The 21,054-nt window shown below is 52.8% G+C and overlaps 2 protein-coding genes across 2 annotated transcripts in view; both read left to right on the top strand.

Moving 5' to 3' along the window:
- CDH1 (cadherin 1) overlaps positions 1–18,748 on the top strand; it is a 32,508-nt gene extending 13,760 nt beyond the window's left edge. Inside the window, exons 3-16 of the mRNA XM_063140966.1 lie at positions 5,996–6,225; positions 6,395–6,538; positions 7,232–7,387; positions 7,558–7,702; positions 8,240–8,415; positions 8,729–8,857; positions 9,120–9,305; positions 10,086–10,330; positions 11,694–11,836; positions 12,247–12,468; positions 13,224–13,451; positions 14,112–14,242; positions 14,774–14,917; positions 16,230–18,748. Coding sequence (XP_062997036.1) covers positions 5,996–6,225; positions 6,395–6,538; positions 7,232–7,387; positions 7,558–7,702; positions 8,240–8,415; positions 8,729–8,857; positions 9,120–9,305; positions 10,086–10,330; positions 11,694–11,836; positions 12,247–12,468; positions 13,224–13,451; positions 14,112–14,242; positions 14,774–14,917; positions 16,230–16,442 — 2,492 coding nt within the window. The 3' untranslated portion in view covers positions 16,443–18,748. The remainder of the gene's footprint in view (positions 1–5,995; positions 6,226–6,394; positions 6,539–7,231; positions 7,388–7,557; positions 7,703–8,239; positions 8,416–8,728; positions 8,858–9,119; positions 9,306–10,085; positions 10,331–11,693; positions 11,837–12,246; positions 12,469–13,223; positions 13,452–14,111; positions 14,243–14,773; positions 14,918–16,229) is intronic.
- A 505-nt stretch (positions 18,749–19,253) lies between these two features.
- TANGO6 (transport and golgi organization 6 homolog) overlaps positions 19,254–21,054 on the top strand; it is a 39,876-nt gene continuing 38,075 nt past the window's right edge. The window contains exon 1 of the mRNA XM_063140965.1: positions 19,254–19,364. Within this exon, the coding sequence (XP_062997035.1) occupies positions 19,289–19,364 (76 nt within the window). The 5' untranslated portion in view covers positions 19,254–19,288. The remainder of the gene's footprint in view (positions 19,365–21,054) is intronic.

Here is a 21,054-nt window from a genome sequence, read left to right as displayed (position 1 = left end):
AACTGGAGCTGCTGGGACCTGAGCCCGGGATCCCTTTGCACATCCAGCAGGTGCCTCTGAGCCGTGGGCATTGCTCTCGCCCCCGCCCCGCTGCCCACCCATCTCTGTTGATAGGAAGCTGCCTGATGGCTTCTTGCCCATAAAACCCAGCCTTGTGTACTCCATTTGGCTGCAGGGAGGTTCACATTAATCCCACATGCACACAGATTGTAAGAACGTGTAAGGGGCTAGCCCCACTCGTCCCCCCCCCACGCCCCCAGCTGACATTGCCTGTGGCAGAAACGCTTCGCTGCTACCTGTGCTTTGACGTCCTGACTGTTAGAGCAGTGCGACAATGGAACCAGTGACCTAGGGAGGTGGTGGGCTCTCCCACCCTAGAGGCCTTCAAAGGTTCAGCTGGACAGCCACCTGTCAGGGATGCTTTAGGGAGGATTCCTGCACTGAGCAGGGGGTTGGACTCGATGGCCTTAGAGGCCCCTTCCAACTCTACCCTTCTATGACTTTTCTCTGCCTGGATACTTAAGAAATGGGGTGGGTGAGGGAGAGCGGTCTCCGTGTTGGGGCACGCTGCTCCCCCGCCCCAGCAGATGTGAAGCGTTCTGTGACACAGACGCGGCTTCGGAGACCTTCCTCGGAGGCCCTCTGGGTGGGGAGATTGACAGCGACTGACTTAGGATCTGCCTGGTCCTGCCTAGGCGGGGCTGGCTTGGAATGCGCTCCCCTTCCAAAGTAGGCCAGCTGGAGGAACCGGCTTCTGTTGCTCCCCTCCCTTGAGCCTGGCGGCGTCCGTCCCTGCAAAGCCCTGCGATGCAGAAGGCGCTGGCCCGCCTTACCTGGTGCCGAGGCCGCTTCCTCTGTGGCTGGCTGGCCCGCCGCCTGTGTGCTGGGTCCAGGGTGCTTCCAGGGGCAGCGAGCGAGCGAGCGAGCGGGGTCTCCAAGGCGTCAGGGGAAGCAGCAGAGTGTGCAGGGTGGTTAGGGGAGCAAGGAAAGGGGGCCACACCTTTGTCGTGGAAAAACTGAATGAAAAGAAAGGAACGGTGCTTGCAATGAGAACTTGCCCCCAGGCAGAGATAAGAGAGATACACACACACACACACAAGTCACATGCCTGAGATTCCCTTTGGAAAAACCAACAATGGAAAAACCAGCCGCCTGGACTGTGCCCAGAGGCTCCTTGCAATAGGAAAGGAAGCCCAGGGTTCATCTTGTGGAGGGAGAAGCACTCTTGAAAGCTCCCGGCTTTCGAGAAGAAAGGAAGGAGCCCCGAATGCGAGGCCTGGAGAAGAGTTTCCGGCAGGCAGAGAGCGTCTGGGGAAGGACCCGAGTAGCTCAGGCCGTAGCACCTGCTTTCCCTGGCCCAGGGCCCTGGCCCAGCCTCTCCAGTTAAAAAGACCAGCAAGAATGGGAGAAAAAGATGGGGGGTGGGGAGAGAGTGGTGATGATGGCTAATCTGGTTCTTGCATTGTGGTCCTGTTAATACGTAGGAACCCAGGTCAGATGACTTTCCCATCGAGTCCAGAGCTGACCGGCACTGGCTCTCTCTGGGGTCCCTTGTAGAGAAGGGTCACGTGACGGTGTCCACCAGCAGCTCTCTTTTGAACTAACGGAAGTTTCTAAACCATCTTCAAAGGCCGCCCCGTGGACGGAGCGTTGCAGTAATCCATCTGGGAGGCCTCCAGAGCATTGGATTACTGTCGCCTGGCTGTCTCTGTCCAGATAGGGCTGCAGCTGGTATTCCAAAGGTGTGAGGCCACCTGGGCCTGAAGGGACCAGGATGGATCTAAGAGCACCCCAAATGGCGCACCTGATTCTTCAAGGAGAGTACGACCTCCCCTAGAGCAGGTTGAGCAGCTGCCCTCAGCTGGGCAGGCAAAACACCCCCAACTGGACCTCTGTCTCGTCTGGGCTGAGCTTCAGAACACGAACTCTTCCGAAATCTGGCAGGGACCCTTGAGATGACGTTGGGGCTGTGGCAAGGATGCCCCTGTTCTGCTACGTGAGATGCTGGAGGCTGCAGTTGAGCTGTCACGGCTTTCCCCCGCTCTCCCTCTGGCCACGGATCATCTCTCTGGACGAGTCCTTGGCCCGGGCCCGGCGTGATGTCTTTGGCCAATGTTGGGAAGTTGGGGGGGGGGATTCATGCACGCGTCCTTTATTTTGGCTGTTGTTGGAGCAACCTTGGCTGAACTGTCGTTGCATGTTCGCTGCGTCACACGCTGGCTTCTTTGCCTCTCTGCAAGGCAGGGCTGGATGCTCCGGCATGTCAGGAGAGGGGAATGGCAGGGAGGCTTAAGGGTCATGAGCCGGCATTAAAGGTAGCCATGGCCGCGCCCAGAGGGGCCCACCGACAAGAGTGCTCCTCCTCTGCTTCCTCATCACCACCTGCCTGCCCACCTGCCTCTTGCTCTGGCCCAGGCGATGGAGGCGGAGAAGGAGGAGGAGGAGGAGGAGGAGATGCTGCGGGCTGCTTGCTCTCTGGCTCTCTGCCTGTCAATCAAGCATGTGGAAGCTATGATGAGGAAGAGGAGCAGCAGCAGCTGCTGGGCCTGCTATGGGAGGAAGGGAGGGAGCCGCCTTGCTCAGGGCCCCTCCAAAACTTGAAGCCAGCACTGGGCCTGACCCACAGCCCATGGGTGGCAGCCTCTCCTTCCTAAATCCCCCCTGACTTCTAAAAGCCCCTGGACCACATCCAGCCTTTGCTGGGTCAGCTGTTTGGGACAAGAGCTCATGGCTTTGCATGCCCTGAAAACAGGCTTCGTGCCTGCAGCAGCTCTCGTGTGTGTGTGAGAGAGAGAGGGGGGGGGCTCACGAGCTGCAAGAGAAGCTGCTACTGTGGGCTGTTGGCCCTTTCTGCTCACGGCCTCCCTGCTGGCCAGCTTGCCCCTTGCCAGTTGCCACCATGGACACGATTCGCCTACGGTACTTTGCATGCCAAATTGTGACCTCCTGTGGGTGTACCATAGCCCGGCGGCTTCCAGAACGGTAGCATTGGGGCTGACGGATGGGAGGCACCAAGAACTGGAGAACTGAGAGCAGCTAGCTTGACCTGGACGAACTGCCTGCTAGAAGAGGGAAAGTGTTGAATTGCTGCCAACTCCTTGAATGCCTCTCAGGTGTTTTAGGTTCGTTGCTGCTTTCTAGTGTACGGAGGGAGAGATTCATTTGCATCATGTGCGTGGGCTGAAGGGTGCATATTTAATGCTGGGTTTTCTTAAGGAGGAAGTGAAAGGAGGGAATTTTGTTTGTTTGTTAATTCAAGTCGGCACTGCTCTTGCTTTCTCACCCTCCCGCCTCCTTTAATTTTATTTCCTTAAAGAGACGCTGGTGTTTGGGGCATGTACACATGGCAGCCAAAACAAAGGAACCCAGCGCTTGCTGTGTGTGTGTGAGCATTTCAGGTTCTTACCCAACAGTCTGCAATAGCCTTTTCTTTTAGTGGGCAGTTCTGTTTTTCTCTCCCTAAAATAACTCTGTGTGTGTGTGTGTGTGTAAGATTTGTGCAACTCAATATATGGCAGCCTTCTCCAACCTGGTCTCTCCAGATGTGTTGGACTGCAATTCCCAGCCGACACATCTGAGGACACCAGGTTGAGAAGGCTGTGCTAGCTGAACCTCCCCATCCAGAGGCCGTTTGGGGGGTTTCACAATGAAACCGTGCAATGCCTTCAGCTCCATTCTCTGCTTCCGATCTTCCGTGGCGTGCTGGGCAAGGTGGACTTTCCTCTCTGACCCAGCAAGGGAATGCTTACGGGTCTGTCCTGTCCTGAGCAGTGGGATGGACTCCCTGGGGTAGTCTATCTGGTGTCTGTGCGCAATCACGGGCTGGAGAGGTTACTGGAAAGCCTTGAAGGTGCTCCACCAGCCTGCTCTGTTTACAGGAACATCTTGGGGCGGCACCTTGCCCTTGCTCTGAAATCTGTTCAAGGCTCTGCCTGTTATAAATAGATGGGCTGCTCTGGAGTGCATTAGCGACCTTGGACCTTGGGAGGCGGCACTGGCTTATGCGTCGGAGCACGGGCTCTGCAGGGTCTGGTGTTCAGCTGCCCTGGTCCAGAGCCACCTTCCAAGAGCCAGAGCCTGCTTGATTCGCCCCTTGCCTTCCCTCCTGGGTCCCGTCCCCCCACCACCACCACGCCACGCCCTCTATTCAGCACAGCTTTCTTCTTGTGTTGTGTGTGCCAAGCTAGCAAAGGGAATTGCAGTGAGGCAGGGTGGGGGGCGCTAGCCCACCCTGATTCAGGGCTCCCTTTCAAGCCGCTGCCTTGGAATTCCACAACACAACGACTAGAGTTGCAAAAGTGGCTGGATGGACGGCAGGCAGGGAGATCGTGAAAGCCCACATTGCTCAGGCTGGCGTGGAGAGCTTGAATTGTGCAGGCCCAGGGAAGCGTTGGTTGCCTTGGCTCTCTCCTGCGTGGGCAAGATGGCTCCATGGCACTGAAGAGCAAGGGAAGGGGCCCTCCCGGAATGGCTCTTTTTGCAGGGCCCGGCAGGCGCATTTGTGGCTACGGATAGTAGCCGTTTTCCACAACCTGGTGCTCTCTAGATCTGTGGAGCTACAAGTCCTACCATCCCCAGCTGGTGAGGGGATGGTGGGAGTTGTAGTCCAACACATCTGGAGGGCGCCAGGTTGCGGGAGGCTGTAGTAGAAGAAAGAAAGCAAAGCTCAGGGCTCAATCCTGCTCTGCGGGTAAGAATGTCGGAAATATTCTTTTATGGCACCAAACGTTAATGCTGGGTGTGGCCTGAGGAGAGAGGGGGAAAATCTCTGCATGAGCCCCAAGTTTTGCTTTTTGTAAGGGTCAGGGAAGGGGGACAAGGTGGCTGGAGTAGCTACACTGATGGCTACTAAGCTTAAAGCCACCACCCAAAATGTTGTAGCCCTCCTCCTCCTCACCAGGCCATTTCATTTCTACCTGTCATCAGGGCTGGATTAAGGCCATCTGATGCCCTAAGCCCAGCCCTATAATTGTGCCCCCTTGGCCCTTCCATTGCTTAGCCGGCAAGACGTTAAGACTCTATAAGTGCTGAAGGTGAAATAAGCCATTAAAAACTCAGTTTTCTTCAAGGCCAGCCCCTACGCCAAAACACACAACTATATTAAATATAAACGGTTTTTTATTATATATTTTTAACACTAAATAGCAGCAAGCAATATAAGCCAATTACTTACTTATAACAAGGGCAACAGGGGGGAAAAGTACAAATTTCCATCACTGTTTATGCATTTTTTTTTAATAAAACTGTTACAAGGGGGAGAATGCAAATGCAAAAAAACTATTGAAAACTATTTTTAATCTGAAATTCCTTGAAATTACATGGCTACAGCTATGGTACCGGTACTCTGTTGGGGGGTGGGGGAGGGCTTCCCTTGGTGCCCTGAGCACGTGCTGATATTGCTTAAAGGTTAATCCAGGGCTGCCTGTCATCACAATCACAAGGTGAACATGGTGGTGGTGCTGCTGCTACTTGAGCCCCACAGCTCAAGGCACCCCAAATAACCCCCTCAGAGCAGCAGGTGCTGAGGGTAGCATGGGCTAGCAGGCCCCGTGCCAGCACCTGGGCTAGTGTGGGTGCATGGAGGCTCACGCTGCTTGTCACGGAATCCTTCCTTTCTTCTTTAAAAAAAAACCATGTGGGCATCGGGCAGCTGATTGGGCAGGTACATGGTCAGCTGACGCCCCCCTGGACCATTAAATCCAAGGTCAAAGATGACTTAGCGGCACCCGGAAATTCAGACCCACCTGGCTCAAGTGCATCAGCCAGTGACTCAGCAGGCTGGGAGCGGCAACGGCCCTTGTTTGTGTGTGTGTGAATTTGTGTGTGTGTGAAGCGGTGCCTCGGCTCATCAGCCGGGTGGAGCGCTGGTGCCCCCTGGCTGCAGCGGCTTTCGCACTGCCTGCTCTGAAGGCCCAGCTGGTGCCGCCCAGCGACCCTTCCTTTGGCTCCCTGGACGCTGACGTTTGGTCTCTTCTCTCCCCCCCCCCCCGCACAGTGACCTTTGAGGACTGCACGGAGAGGAACCGGGCCCCCTACGTCTCGGACGACACTCGCTTGCAGGTGCGCCCCGACGGCGTGGTCGTGGTCAAACGGCCCCTGCGGCTTCACGGCCAGGAATGGAGCTTCTTCATCCACACCTGGGACCAGGCTGGCAGGAAACACTCCGCCAAGGTGACGCTGCAAAGTCGCGGCCACGGACGCCACCGCCGGCACCACCATCACGCGGTACGGAGCCTCCTGTGTGCAGCCCCATGTGCCTGCCCCCCCCCTCCTTCTGCCCTCTTCATTTACGAGAGAGCCTCCCAGGCCTTGCCAAGGCACTGAGGTCCCCCCCATTAAGCACCCAGGTTTCTTTCTGCCTTGCTGAAGCAGAGGGGGGTGTCTTTCTTCACAGGAGCCCAACGGCATTGCTCACGGACAGGTGCTGACCTTCCCCAAATCTGGCCCAGGCTTGAGGAGACAGAAGAGGGACTGGGTCATCCCACCGATCACTTGCTCCGAGAACGAGAGGGGTCCGTTCCCCAAGGAACTGGTGCAGGTAAGGCCTCCGTTCTATGGCGTCTCCTCCTGGGGGTCCCTCCCTGCCAGGGGCTGCCCCAGGTTAGTCATTTACCTGAGGTCTAGGTGACTTTGTCTTAATCCCCAACTTGGTGGCCTCTTGTGTTTGCATCAGTCCTGAAATTCCCCACTTGTGACAGGGCTCAGGCCTTCAGAAGCTCCCATCCAGTCCTTGGGTCCTACTTCTTTATACTGGCCCTCCCCATCGCTGGCTGGGGGGTTGTGGGAGTTGTGGTCCACCCAGAGGCCATCAGGCTGGGCAAGGCTGCTTTGTACTCAAGGCCTGTGAGGCGAGGAGCCCTTCCGTTGGACAGCAGGGTGCCACGATGACTCCCGTCAAAGTAGCATTCTTCATGATCCACATGGAAGTGAAACTGGTGCGGTTTTAAGTTGAGTTGGCAGCTTTGTGTCCTTCTGGGTTGTTAGGTTTGCATTTGCATGGCTTGACGGGTTTACTTTTCATCCTGGAAAGTTCCTGGAAACTCTTAATCGAGGCACGGTTGCTGTGCGCGGGAGATGGCGGACTGAGGCTGGCCCCCTGAGGCTGGCCCATCCCCCCTCTTTATCAGTGGGGAGATCCTGGCCAGGATGGGGAGAGGGGAACAGGACCTCTGTTGCTCTGAAGCTCCCCCCCCCCCACTTGACTGAATACTTGATCCGTTTTCTCCACCAGATCAAGTCCAGTAAAGACAAAGAGACCAAGGTCTTCTACAGCATCACTGGGCAGGGAGCAGACAGCCCTCCGGTTGGCGTCTTCTCCATTGATAGGGAAACAGGCAGGCTGAGAGTGACCCGTCCGCTTGACAGAGAAGACATTGACAAATACCAGGTGAGTCCTCAAGTGCTCCTGCATCCATCTGAAGAGGCCCACCCTGGTCTAGAACAATAAATGCTTTGCTGTAGCTGTGGCCGCCTCCACTACTAAACGTTTTCTGTGCCCAAGCCGGTCCTTGGCAGTTTCAGGGTGAATAACAGCCATGGACTTCTTTTGCTCTCCAGCTGCAGTCCCATGCGGTGTCTGAAAATGGCCAACCTGTGGAGGACCCCATGGACATCACCATCAAGGTGAGCGACCAGAACGACAACCGGCCAGTATTCACCCAGAGCGTCTTCGAAGGAGCCGTGACCGAAGGAGCCAGGCCAGGTAGGAATCTGTGTTCATTTGCATGCCTGTGAACAAAGGCAAACCTTTAGTTCAGCCTTCCTCAACCTGGGGCGCTCCAGATGTGTTGGACTGCATCTCCCAGAATGCCCCAGCCAGCATTCTGGGAGTTGTAGTCCAACACATCTGGAGCGCCCCAGGTTGAGGAAGGCTGCTTTAGTTTGCTGCAGTTCACCAGAGCGTGTGTACTTGTGCAGTGTTTGCACGACCTTTATGTACATGGGACACTATCCCCCTTGGAGTGGGAAAAGCATGATTTCATGCACAAACCCCACCCAGGCCCCCAGCTGACCTACCTTTCCCCTGTGTGTGCTGCCTAGCCTACAAATTCCTGCATTCGCCACGTGCAACGCGCAGGTGATGTGTAGCTTACTTTTTCTCGGAGGCTGAAAGACCTCCTGCAGCTGCCTGGGAAAGAATGGGTTCTGCTTTCATCCTGGCTGGAAATTAGGGTATTTTTTTAAACTGCACCTTCTGAAACATTTTAAAAAAACCCACCTCTTTCTCATGTGTGTCCAGGTACCTCTGTGATGCAAGTGACGGCCACTGACGCTGATGACAGCATAGATACTTTCAACGGGGTCATCACCTACTCCATCCTCAGCCAGGAGCCTCCAGAGCCCCACAGACAAATGTTCACCATCAACAATGAAACAGGGATGATCAGCGTGATCACCACAGGCCTAGACCGAGAGGTGACTGCCAGGGTGGGTGGGGGGCAGGGAGTCTAGCTAGCACCTCCGAGGGCACCCAGAGCCCCCTGTAAGCCTGTGCTCCTGCCTCACGCGATTGGCACTGAAATCACATTGGAAGCACTGCAAATTAAGCACTCAGCTGAGTTCAGGATTGCACTTCAAATTTTGCATCACTTTCAACCCAAACATCCCACGGGGGGGGGGGGGGGGGGCGGGAGCGGGAGGCGGGGTTTCCCAAAGAAGGCTACGGACCTCTGCAAAGAAGTCTTCCCAGATTTGGTATAAACGGAATTGTTGCTTTGCTTGCTTCCAGAAATTCCCCCGGTACACTCTGGTCCTACAAGCTGCAGACATGTTAGGACAAGGCTTCACTGCTTCAGCGTCAGCAGTGATCACTGTCACCGACGCCAATGACAACCAGCCGATCTTTGATCCGTCCATGGTAATGTTGGGGCTCTTCCGCCTTCCTTGAACTGACTCCACATCGTATCCTGCTGAATCCCTCCCCCAAATGCATGCAAAGCGCCCGCCTCCCTCGCTGTCTAATGTGGTCTCCTCCAGAAAAGGAGGGCGGGCCGTGGGGGAGTCCTGGAGGGTGAGTCGGTGGGTGGGCCGCCCTCATGGCCTCCCATGACGTTGAACTGGGCTTTTCCACCCCAGCAAGGCCATGGGATCGAGTTGAACCTTTCCCTTTTGTCTCGTAGTACAATGTAAATGTGCCGGAGAACCAGGCAGGCGTTGAGGTTGCCCGGCTGACTGTAACAGATGCTGATCAGGATAACACCTTGGCCTGGAAGGCCAAGTACACCATTGTGAGAGGCAACGAGGGAGGGAACTTTGCTGTCACCACCGATCCCCAAAGCAACAATGGTGTTTTGACCACTGTGAAGGTGAGTAGAGAAACCCCCCTCCTTCTGGGGCAGTCGGACGCCTGCGTCACATCAACGCTGCCACGGAACTCCTTTGCAAGGAGGTTAGCTTGGCTCCCGCCTCCTTGGCTGGTTAGGGATGCACCATACCGCCAGGCCATCCCAGATTTAGGCTGCCCTGGGAGTCTTGAAGGCTGCCCTCTTCTGTCGTCACGTATTTCGTCAGTTTTGTTCAAAAGTGTTGCGTTTATTGCATTTTGGGTTTTTTTGAATGGGGTGAGTGATTCAGAAGCATTTTCAATCAATGAAAATTAATTTAGTTGAATTATGGTTAGTTAAATTATTTGTTAATTTATGGAGTTATAGTTAAATTATGGAACTCACTACCACAAGATGTAGTGATGGCCACCAATTTGGATAGCTTTAAAAGGGGATTGGATAAATTCCTCGGGGTGAAGGCCATCACTGGCTACTAGACCTTATGGTTGTGTGCTACCTCCAGTATTCGAGGCAGTAAGCCTGGGTGCACCAGTTGCTGGGAACATGGGTGGGAGGGTGCTGTTGCACCATGTCCTGCTTGTTGGTCCCTGGCCGACAGCTGGTTGGCCCCTGTGTGTTGGACTAGATGGACCAACACACTTGGTCTGGTCCAGCATCAGGGCTCTTCTGATGTTCTTATGGAATGTATCTCCAGCCTCCCACACTGCTCTGACTTCTCGTGTTCTGCTGGGATCGAGGTGGATGTCACTTGCCACCCCTGACCGGGACACCTCTCTCTCTCTCTATTCCATCCTATTCAAGGGCCTTGACTATGAGACGCAAACACAGTTTGTCCTCCAAGTTACTGTGGTGAACGAAGCTCCCTTCTCGGTGGCTCTCCCGACATCCACGGCCACGGTCAACGTCAACGTGGTGGATGTCAACGAAGCCCCCGTCTTTATCCCGCCTCAAATGGCCGTGACCGTGTCGGAAGAGCTCCCCATCGGACAGCGAGTGGCCACGTACACGGCTCAGGACCCCGATAGGTTTATGCAGCAGACCATCAGGTACCGGAGGATTTACATCCCGGCTGGGCAACATTTCTTCTGTTGGGGGCCGTCTTCTCTCGCGGGCAACGTGTCGGGGGCCGCATGTTGATGATGAGCAGGGCCGAGGCCAAAACCCAAAGTGGAGGGCAGGGCCAGCGCCCCCTTTTCTCTCTCTGCCACGCCCTTTCCCTGCAGCAGCACCAGCAGCAGCCTGCCAATGGAAGAGGCAGGTGAAAAGAGGCGGAGGGCTGCCTGCACCCCTGGGGGCCCAGATTGGCCACCCCCGCGTTACATGCTTTGGGAGGTGGCTTGGATCAAGGGGGTTGAGCAGCCCGGCTAGAGTGCCTCTCTGGGGCAAGACACAGAGTTAGGGGTGGGGCGTGTGCCTTTCTTCCCTGATGACACCTTTAGGGCGCCGACAGAGCAGCTTAGGCATCCATGGAAGGGGAGAAGCCCAAGATGAGGCCCCCAATTAGTTCAGAATGAAGCGGCAAAGCTGCTAACGGAGACTGGGCGCTGGGAGCTGGGAGCTCCAGAGCAGCGTCTGGGGACCATCCCAAGAAGCCAGGGGCTGGTCCTCTAAAGCCCTTTGTGGCTTGGGACCAGGACACCCGAAGGAGCGCCTTCCTCCCAATGGGCCCGTCCACATGTTCAGGCCAGACCATCGGAGGCTCTTCCCCAGGCGCCTTCAGCAGGTGAGCTGCTCCAGATTGCACCTGCTGCCTGTGAAATGCTCCTCCCGAGGGCAGCTGCAGGCCTGGATTTCTCGCACCGAGTGGAGATCCTCTCGTTTCTCCAGCTTAGAAAAACAGGAAAACATGAGCTCTGAGTGGACATTGGGTTTGTGCTGCACTTTCGGTTTTGGTTCCTTTTTGAAGGTTTATGTTGTTGCTGTTATTGTTCATGAAGAGGTTTGTAAACACATTCAATATTTTAAATGTAGCTCTAAGTGGTTCACAGGGAGATTAAAATACATTGTAATAAATACAAAAAACATCTATATGCAACATTTATAAATACATCGAAACCAAATAATCACTAAACAGTAACATTGTGTAAGTTATTCTGGTTTTTGTTTTATTTGAAGGGTTGCCTGTTTACACTTCCCTGTGCCTGTTTGCATTCTCTTTCCCTCCTTATTGTTTACTACAACTTTATTAGATTGTAAGCCTATGCGGCAGGGTCTTGCTATTTACTGTGTAATCTGTACAGCACCATGTACATTGATGGTGCTATATAAATAAATAAATAAATAAATAAATAAATAAATAATAATAATAATAATAAATGCATGAATAAAGAGGGCAGAAAAACATGAAAACCCACCTCTGTCAGGGATCTGAACTGTGCCTGGGAATAACTCTTACTGTTTCTCTTCCAGGTATAAAATTGGGAACGACCCAGCAGGATGGCTGAAAATTAACCCCGAAAGTGGCGTTATAGAGACTCGAGATGCTCTGGACAGGGAGTCGGAATTCGTGAAAAACAGCACCTACATGGCCCTCATCTGGGCGACCGACAACGGTAAACAGGCGTGTTTAGCCCTTTCCCCTGGACCCTGGCTGCGTGTCCTGCCCTGGGATGGGGACGGACCCTTGTAGCGAGGCTGGGATGGACTGTTCCACCCAGTTCTCTCCGGAGGAACGGGGCTGTCACGTATCCGGCAGTTCCCAGTGCACAAAGATGAGCCTTTTTTGTTCTTCGTTTTCGGTTCCCCTGAAATTCCTGCATCTCCTCATTTCACCTTTGTATGCTGGAAATGTCTTGTCTGAAAATTCAAAAGTAAAAAGATGTGCATGAGAATGTTTTTCGTGATCCTCGCTTGGACTGCAGAAGGCTTGAGCTAGGCGAAATATTCCATGATAAATGGGGGAGGGGGCATGACAGAGAAGGGTTTCTGCATCCCATAATTTCTTGCCACCCTTCCTGTCCAGGGACACCACCAGAAACTGGCACAGGAACGCTCCTCATGCATCTTGATGACGTGAACGACAACGGGCCGGAGCCAGACCCCCGCTCCTTCCAGGTCTGCAACCGCAGCCCTCGGCTCCAGGAGCTGAGAATTGTGGACAAGGACCTTCCTCCAAACACCTACCCCTTCTCTGCAACGCTGGAGCCGGGCTGGAGCGCCAACTGGACGGTCGGGAAGAACAAGGGTAAGAGGACGTGTCAGCTGCACTCCCGTGGACCTCTGGGGAAAATGGGTCAGAGCTGTGGGGGGGTGGGGGGGGTGCCTTGCCCTGCTCCGCTTCCAGGGCCTCGTTCTCACAGACGGTCGAACTGTGTCTTGGATGGAGCTGCTTTGGGCTGCAGATGGAGGCTCGCTGGCACGTCTGCATGCTCTCCCGTCCAAAATAAAAAAATCCTGGCCTGTTCCTGACTTACGTGTAGGGGAGTCCTGCCCCGTCCTGTCACATGGGGACTTACCTATATGCGTGCCACCCCACCTGCCATCTCAAGGCACAAGTTCACCACCTCAGCTGTTGCTTTGTGAGAATGAGGCCAACGCTAGACAAGGAGACGCCTTTGTCAACATGTGGGCGGGTGTCCGTCAGCTCACTTCCGGCTCTCTGGTCTTCCTTACAAGAACTCTCAAGAAACTGAAGCACCTTTAGATCAAAGGACCCTCAGGTTGTCATGATACACAACGGTCCTTCTTGCTTCTGAATCCCCCTGTTCCTTTCGGAAATGTGCAGGGAGAAACGTTCTTATAGATAATCAGTTGTAATATGAAACTCTATTAACGAAACACAGTTTTTAAAGAGCGTGTTCGTTTCAAAGAAAGGAAAGAAGAAGCCAAGCAAGGCCTGGTTTTATTCCTCCAGGCAAAGTGGGGGTGATGTGGGTGGATGATGTCCCAGCCCTAAGCCCTCCTCCGCCTGGCGGTTTCTCTCCCGTCTGCCTCCCACAGAAGGAGACAACGTGACCCTTCAACTGACCAAGGAGCTGGAGCCCGGAGAATACAGCCTCCCCCTCAAGCTGACGGACGGCCAGGGGCTGTCCCAGGTGACCACGGTCACAGCGCAAGTGTGCAACTGCGAGGGGGAGCCCCGCGACTGCGAGAAAAGGGCGATGTTGGCCGGCGGCATGGGCATCCCAGCCATCCTGGGGATCCTGGGGGGGATCCTTTGCTTTCTGAGTGAGTAAAGACGTTGTCATTGCAGCATCCCTTAGGCATGCAAGCCAGTCTGTTGGGCTGGGGGCTGTTTTAATTCTGACTGTTGTGCGTTTTAACTGTGATTTTAATGTTTTTGTTATTATTTTAACCAAGTTTTTCATGTGGGTTTTTTTTTTGTTGTTGTTATTTAACTTCTTATGATTGTTAGTTGTGTTGAGCTTAGTTTTCTTGATGGAGAGCTGGCATACAAGCCAATCAAACAAATTAGCAGACAGACAATAATACAGGCAGGTAGGTGCAGGCTGCTGTGGAGGTGAATCGGGGCTTCAGTGTGTATTCTGTGTGTGTTTTCGAATTGACACCCAAACGACCTGAATTCTGGATCTTGAAAAGCTGGATTCTGCCACCTGACCAAATTATGCACACTGATGCATTTGCTGCTTCTGCAGAATGTATCCTCTGTCTGCTACCCTTCATGGGGCAGGACATGGGCTCCTGTGAGGGCATGGAAGCAGACCCATGGAAGCCTTCCTGGGGTCCCCTTTCTCCCCTCATGCTTTGGGTCTCTTGAGGCATTGTTGCCTCTGAGCTTTCATGCCCAACTTCACAGAAGTACGGTCAATAATAGTGAGGAAGAGGAGAAACACTGAACTCTTAAACACTGACCGTCTCGTGTTCTAGTCCTGCTTCTGCTGCTGCTGCTGTTTGTGAGGCGGAGGACGGTGGTGAAGGAGCCGCTGCTTCTGCCAGAGGACGACACGCGAGACAACGTCTACTATTACGACGAAGAAGGTGGCGGCGAAGAGGATCAGGTGGGTCTCTGGGCTCCTAACAGCGGGTGTCCGGCCCCGAGTTCACGTAGGACATTGCACACGCTCCTTGAGGCTTCACTTAGATCAGCCTATCCCACGTGGCTGGGGATGTTGGGAGCTGTAGTCCAACACATCCGGAGGGCCCCAGGTTGGCAAAGGCTGACCTTCGCTTTATTTTATCATGGACGTTCAGTTTGCACTACCCTGGAGGCTCTGACCAGCTTAACAATGCACTTTAAAAGCATATAGAACCATCTATTTTTTTCTGATTATTAACATTTGTACACTACTTTGTTTGCTAAAGAAGCCATCAAGGTGGTGTACAACAAATCTAATAACAGATTTTAAAGAACAGGGTTACTGCCACAGCATCTTCATTTCACTGCTGCACTGGAGGATGACATACCTGGGCCTTCTCCCCAGCCTGCTGATTTGGCCTGGCTAAAAGCCACGGGAGACGTGTGATGAGGGCTTCTTCCTGCGCCCTCGATCCTCCTGCCTCTGTCTCCTAACTGTCTGTTCTCCTCTCAGGACTATGACCTGAGCCAGTTGCATCGTGGTCTGGATTCCCGCCCCGAAATCACTCGTAATGACGTTGCCCCAACTCTCATGCCAGCCCCGCAGTACCGTCCACGACCTGCCAATCCGGACGAGATCGGCAATTTTATCGATGAGGTGAGCAGGGCTTGGAGGCACAGCGAGCCGGAGGCTGTGAATCGGGTCATCAAGCAGGCAGTGCCTTGCCCGAGGGGTATCCTGAGGGCTGGTGCTGCTCGGAGGCAGACTGTGGGCCGTCCTTCTTGTCCAGCGCTGCCTTGCTCTTGGCAGGGACAGGATGGCAAGAGAGGAAACATCGCATCCATTCAGAACTCTCTAAATCCTGGAAGTGTCAAAACTGGAGACTTGTTTGAAGCAACTACTCCTGATGAGTAGTTGCTGGAGCGTGTTCAGAGGAGGGCAACCAGGATGATCAGGGGTCTGGACACAAAGCACTATGAGGAGAGGCTGAAAGAACTGGGCAGGTTTAGCCTGGAGAAGAGAAGACCGAGGGGAGACATGTTAGCACTCTTCAAAGAAAGGTTGTCCCACAGAGGAGGGCCAGGATCTCTTCTCGATCCTCCCAGAGTGCAGGACACGGAATAACGGGCTCAAGTTAAAGGAAGCCAGATTCCAGCTGGACATCAGGAAAAACTTCCTGACTGTTAGAGCAGTACAACAATGGAACCAGTTACCTAGGGAGGTGGTGGGCTCTCCCACACTAGAGGCCTTCAAGAGGCAGCTGGACAACCATCTGCCAAGGATGCTTTAAGGTGGAGTCCTGCATTGAGTGTGGGGGTTGGACTCTGTGTGAACAGAGTGCTGAACTAGATGGACCTTTGGTCTAATCCAGCATCAGGGCTCTTCTGATGTTCTTAAGTATTTATATTTTGCCTTCCTGTGCCAAAGGCATTCTCAAGATGGTGTACAAAATTAAAACATAATAGTAACACTTCTAAAAGCAGCAGCAATAAATCACACCAGGAACAGCAGATAAAAGCACACCAACTGGGCAGCCTTGTAAATAGCCCCAAATGTTACTTGTCTCCTGCTTTTTTTTTACTCATAAGACGGGCTGGTGGAACAGGATGGATCCCTGCACCCTTCTTTTGTCAGCCCCCTTAGTCACCAGGATGAAATTTCTAGTTGCCAATTGTGGCCAAGCAAACGATTAAACGTTGGACTGAAGTTGGGCCTCTAATAATTAAACACCTGTCAAAATCAAATGAGAGCATCTCTAAAGGTGGTCAGGAAGACTACACCACAGCTGCCCAGCGACTGATCCTCAAACTCCTTTGTCTCTAGAGATGCCCAGGGCAGGATGGGAGAGTCACCCTGACTTTCTCAAGAGAGCAGGTACCACCTTGCTCTAGGGTGGATGGTTGTTGCTGGCCTCAGCTTGCTCTGGTGTCAAACAAACTGAACTGACGCTCATGTCCCTTTACTCCAGAACCTGAAGGCGGCAGACACGGACCCCACGGCACCCCCGTACGACTCGCTGCTCGTATTTGACTACGAGGGCAACGGCTCGGAAGCTACCTCGCTCAGCTCAATCAACTCCTCCGATGGAGACCGAGACCAAGATTATGACTACTTGAACGACTGGGGCAACCGCTTCAAGAAGTTGGCTGACATGTACGGAGGGGGCGAGGATGAAGACTAGGTTGTTTGGAATGACAGGTGGGGGGAGGGGGGTTAGTTCTTCAAGTGTGTGTGCTGGAGAGAGAGAGAGAGAGAGAGAGAGAGAGAGAGAGAGAGAGAGAGGGAGGAGACTGACTTTTCCTGGCAGCTGGCTATGGGTCAGATTTGTGGCTCTTTGCATAAGTTGCCAAAGCACTACATAAACCTTGCCTTCCTTCCAACGTTGGTCCCTCTTGGGGTGGATTCAGACGACCGCATGTTCCACAGGATAAGCTACATCCTTTTGAAGTTTCTAACACATCCAGATAGACTTGAAACCAACAGTGGGGAAGAGAACTCCCTATGGGATGGGATTATTCGCACACAAATTGGTTGTTCTTAACAGGTTGTCTGAATCCACCCTTGTTCACCATCCCGGTGAGAGCTCTTGTACAAGGGTGTTTTTGATCACCGCAACAGCCTCTGAAGCAGTCTGCTGAGAATCATACCGAAAACGTTGCAGGGACACGTAAAGTGCAATTGTTACACTTGGGTCTGGGCAGATTCCTTGCCTGCTGTCTCTTAACCACTGGTCTTCCTTTAACCTCTCACCCTCTCCACTTTTCACTTACACGTTCCTCCTCTACTAGCAGAATACCTGTCAGGGTGTTGCAGAATCATAAACGTCTCAATACAAGGAAAATGATGCAAGGAACACATGCGCTTGTTGGGAAGAGGAGCAAAACAGGCCTGCTTTTAGGGCCACAGTAATCATGACTACTAATGCATGGGCTAAAGTGTGAGGGATACTTAGGCATGGTGCATTCTGCCTCCATGGCATCAAGCCTCACAGTTCTGTGAAATGCAGCCCAAGTGCTCGGTCTGAAACTGTTAACCCTGCGCCCCACCCCCACCCCCTAGGAACAATGCACTTTAGGCACTTCGAGCACTGTAATTCCAAAGCACTAACCAAAGACAATTCTCGGGGCTGTGAGTGTCTGGCAGTTCTGCACAAGCATCATAGCCCAAATGTGAAATCTGGTATTGGGGTGCGGGTGGGGAAGGACTGCGGCATCTTGAGGCTCTGGGCTTTTATTTTCAAAGGCCTTTATGGCTGCAAAGATAAGCGATGCCTCACAAAATCTTGGAAGCCGAGGCAGGATTCCTGGTGGGCCAGGAAATAGGGCAGAGCTTTGGTGCAACGCTATTCGGCAGTCCCTAAAAAGAGCATAGCAGACTATTTATATAATTGATGCACAGGGCAGAATTCATTTTTCCTTGATCTAGCATTCTGGCTGGCTTCTTGAGTATAAGGAATGTATTAGTGCAGAGTAAACGCAGCCACGGTTGTTCCAGTCTCTTACAGAACAATCCTACCCGTGTCTAATCAGAAGTGAGACCCATGGAGCTTACTGGGACTTATTGTAAGCGTGGGATTTCAGCCATGGACAGCTCCCTGGCTTCTCGGGCATTTTTTTGTTTATTACACCTTTAGTGGGGAAGGAAGCATCATCCTTTGGAGCCAGGAGGGTCTCGAACCTCAAGCTTGAGGGGCAAATCCACCCCTCTGGGTTTTGCCAAATTGCTGCATCTTTTCCCCCAGGCCCCACTACCTTTCCCCTGACGACCAAAGATTTTAGGGTTTCTCAGCTTTTGTGCCTTTTTCCTCATTCTGAACGATTAAAATGCCTCTTCAAGGGACTAGTGACTGGCAGTAAACGTCTTAAGCTAAAATACATTGCAGCCCCGAAATTGAATTCTCACAGAGGGCGAAATTCACCCCCTGCTTTAGGGGTGCCTGAATCAACTGGTCCCAAGTGCCTTTGCCCCACTGCCACCTTACCATTGACCAATTCGCCATCCTTTCGTTGCCCTTTTTTTCCTATCAGACACACCTGAGTCAAATATATGCCTCCCCATAATATAGCGGGTGTTACATTACCACCATCACATTATCAAACCATCTCTAGTCATATTTAAAGTCTAGTTTCAGCCCTTGTTGTCATGTGTTGTACTTTTATATATATATATATAGTAGTAGTGTTCATACACATTCCTGTCTATTGAATGGCTGATGCATAAAATGCAACTGAATAAAGTTTTTCCCCCCAGTCCATTTTTAAGTGATCATTCACACCACTGTGCCAATTATTTCCTGCTATGTATTTACCAATGTGTCGTGTTGATTATATATTTACTGTCCAATTGATGGGTATTTTTTAAAGTGGCTTTCTCTGTGTTTAGATTTGTATATTTAGCTCTCCTTTTTGAATATATAAGAGTATGCAACCTGAAAGGCCATTATTTACCAATGTATTTCATAGATCCTTTTGTAATAAAATTTTAATAAACTTTGTTTAAAAAATATAATCACTCTCTTGTCTCATTGTCTCCATCCATTTGTCAACCAATTGATATATTGTCCTCCAGTAGAACTCCCAGGATGTTTTACATTAACAGCCTTCCTCAACCTGGGGCGCTCCAGATGTGTTGGACTACAACTCCCAGAATGCCCCAGCCAGCTGGCTGGGGCATTCTGGGAGGTGCAGTCCAACACATCTGGAGCGCCCCAGGTTGAGGAAGGCTGCCATAAATGGACGTGCAGACGTGCGCACACGAAACGAAATGACCTTCTCACAATGGCGACCGCGGCCTCCCCCTCGCGGCGCCGCTCTGACCTTCTCAAGAGGGCTGCTCCCCAGGCCCCGCGCTCACGCCTCGGGTTTTTTTTGTCCTGACCTTCCCAAGATGGCGGACGGCCACGTTGTTGATTCCCCCTCCCCCTGACCTTCCCGAGATGGAGCCTCCGCACCCGCTTTACCCGACCTTCCCAAGATGGCGGCCGGCGGGGCGTCCTTGGCGCGGCCTGAGGCAGAGCGAGAAGCCGCCATGGCCGGGAGCGAAGCGGCGCTGAGGCGGGCGCTTGAGGCCTTGGAAGTGCTGCTGGGCAGAACCGGGGCTGCGGGTGAGAAAGGGCGCGCCTGGCTTTGGAGATGGCCGTTGGGTGGAGGGAATTGCCGGGGGAGGCTTCTCCGCCTGGCCCCGCGAGGCGCTGCGTGTGCGGCCTTGCTCCGTCTGCGCCTCTCTCCCGCTGTTTATATTTTATACACTTTTATCCCTCCAATCCTCCAAGGAGCTCGAGGCTCCATCAGTCCCCACCAGCATCTCCAGGGCTGCCTGGGAAAGAAACCCACCCGAGACCCTGGAGAACGAGCAGGGCCGGCGCCCCGGGCAAGGCGAGCTGCTTTCACCCACCCTCCGACCTCCCCCTCTCCCAAATGGCGACTTTGATTTTTAAGAACATGTTTCCTGGGGAAAATAAGCACAAAACTTGAAACTGCTAAATTTATTTTAAAATGCAAGAAATACATCATGCCAATTATAGCAAACAAATTGGAAAGGAACGTCTATGGGTCTAAAATGCATTATTTAATAGCAATATCACCTCCAAATCATCCCCCCAACTCACACACACACACTCAGCATCACTCACTCCAAACAAACACACGCATGAACACATGCATAGGGTGGCCCTATGAAAAGGAGGACAGGGCTCCTGTATCTTTAACAGTTGCACAGAAAAGGGAATTTCAGCAGGTGTCATTTGTATGCATGTTGCACCTGGGGAAATTTCCTCTTCATCACAACAGTTAAAGCTGCAGGAGCTATACTGCAGCTATACTGTGACCAGATTTAAAAGAGGGCAGGGCAGCTGCAGCTTTAACTGTTGTGATGAAGAGGGAATTTCACCAGATTCCCTATATATACAAATGACACCTGCTGAAACTTCCTATTCAATACAACAGTCAAAGATACAGGAGCCCTGCCCTCCTTTTCATATGGTCACCCTACACATGCATCCACTCAAAGACCCCATGCATGCACCCCATTCACCCATACATTCTCTCTCTCCCTCTCTCTCTTCCGGGCACGTTCCACAAGTCCAAATGTGGAGCCACCCCACCTTCACCCCAGTGTCCCTGGCTTTGCTTCAGCTGGGCGGGCGCGGGGCACCATCTCGTCCACCCAGGCCCAGCTGAATCCTCGGGCCGGGCCAGCTCACAGTGCCCGGCGCCCCTCTTAGCTTGGCGCTCTAAGCGGCCGCCTGAATGGCCTCTATGGTAGCACCGGCCCTGAGAACGAGCCGCCTCTTGCCGTCATGGGAGTAGGACAGAGCCTCGGAAGAACAACCGTGTTTTAGGCTTTAAGGGTTTCTTTTAAGTTCATAGACTGCCTCAGCCTTCCCCAACCTTTAGATTGGTAGGAAGGCTGGGGGATTTTGGGAACTGTAATCCAACACATCCGGAGAATGCCTCCTCCGTGGTGGCCCCTGACTGGGGCAGCACTCTCCCGGGAGAATTCTGCCTGGCTCCAACATGGCGGGGGTGGATCTACACTACTGCTTCAAAGCGCTTTATAACAGTTTGGACTACTGTTGGGGCCCAGGACACACTGCATATACAGGTTTCAAAACGTTTTCAAAGCGCTTTAAAGTGCTTTAAAAGCAGTAGTGTAGATTCCCCCCCCCCTTCTTGATGCCAAGTTAAGACTTTCTTCTACTCCCAGGCATCTGGCAGCATGTGCATGTTAAGGCTTGAGTTCTGGAGCTCTTATTGCTGGTTGTTTAAAATTGTTTTAATTTTAAGGCTTCTGTT

This window comes from Elgaria multicarinata, chromosome 14 (assembly GCF_023053635.1).
Source record: "Elgaria multicarinata webbii isolate HBS135686 ecotype San Diego chromosome 14, rElgMul1.1.pri, whole genome shotgun sequence".
In the NCBI taxonomy this organism is placed as follows: Eukaryota; Metazoa; Chordata; class Lepidosauria; order Squamata; family Anguidae; genus Elgaria; species Elgaria multicarinata.
Note: the sequence above shows the minus strand (reverse complement) of the source record. Positions and strands in the feature narration are given on the sequence as shown.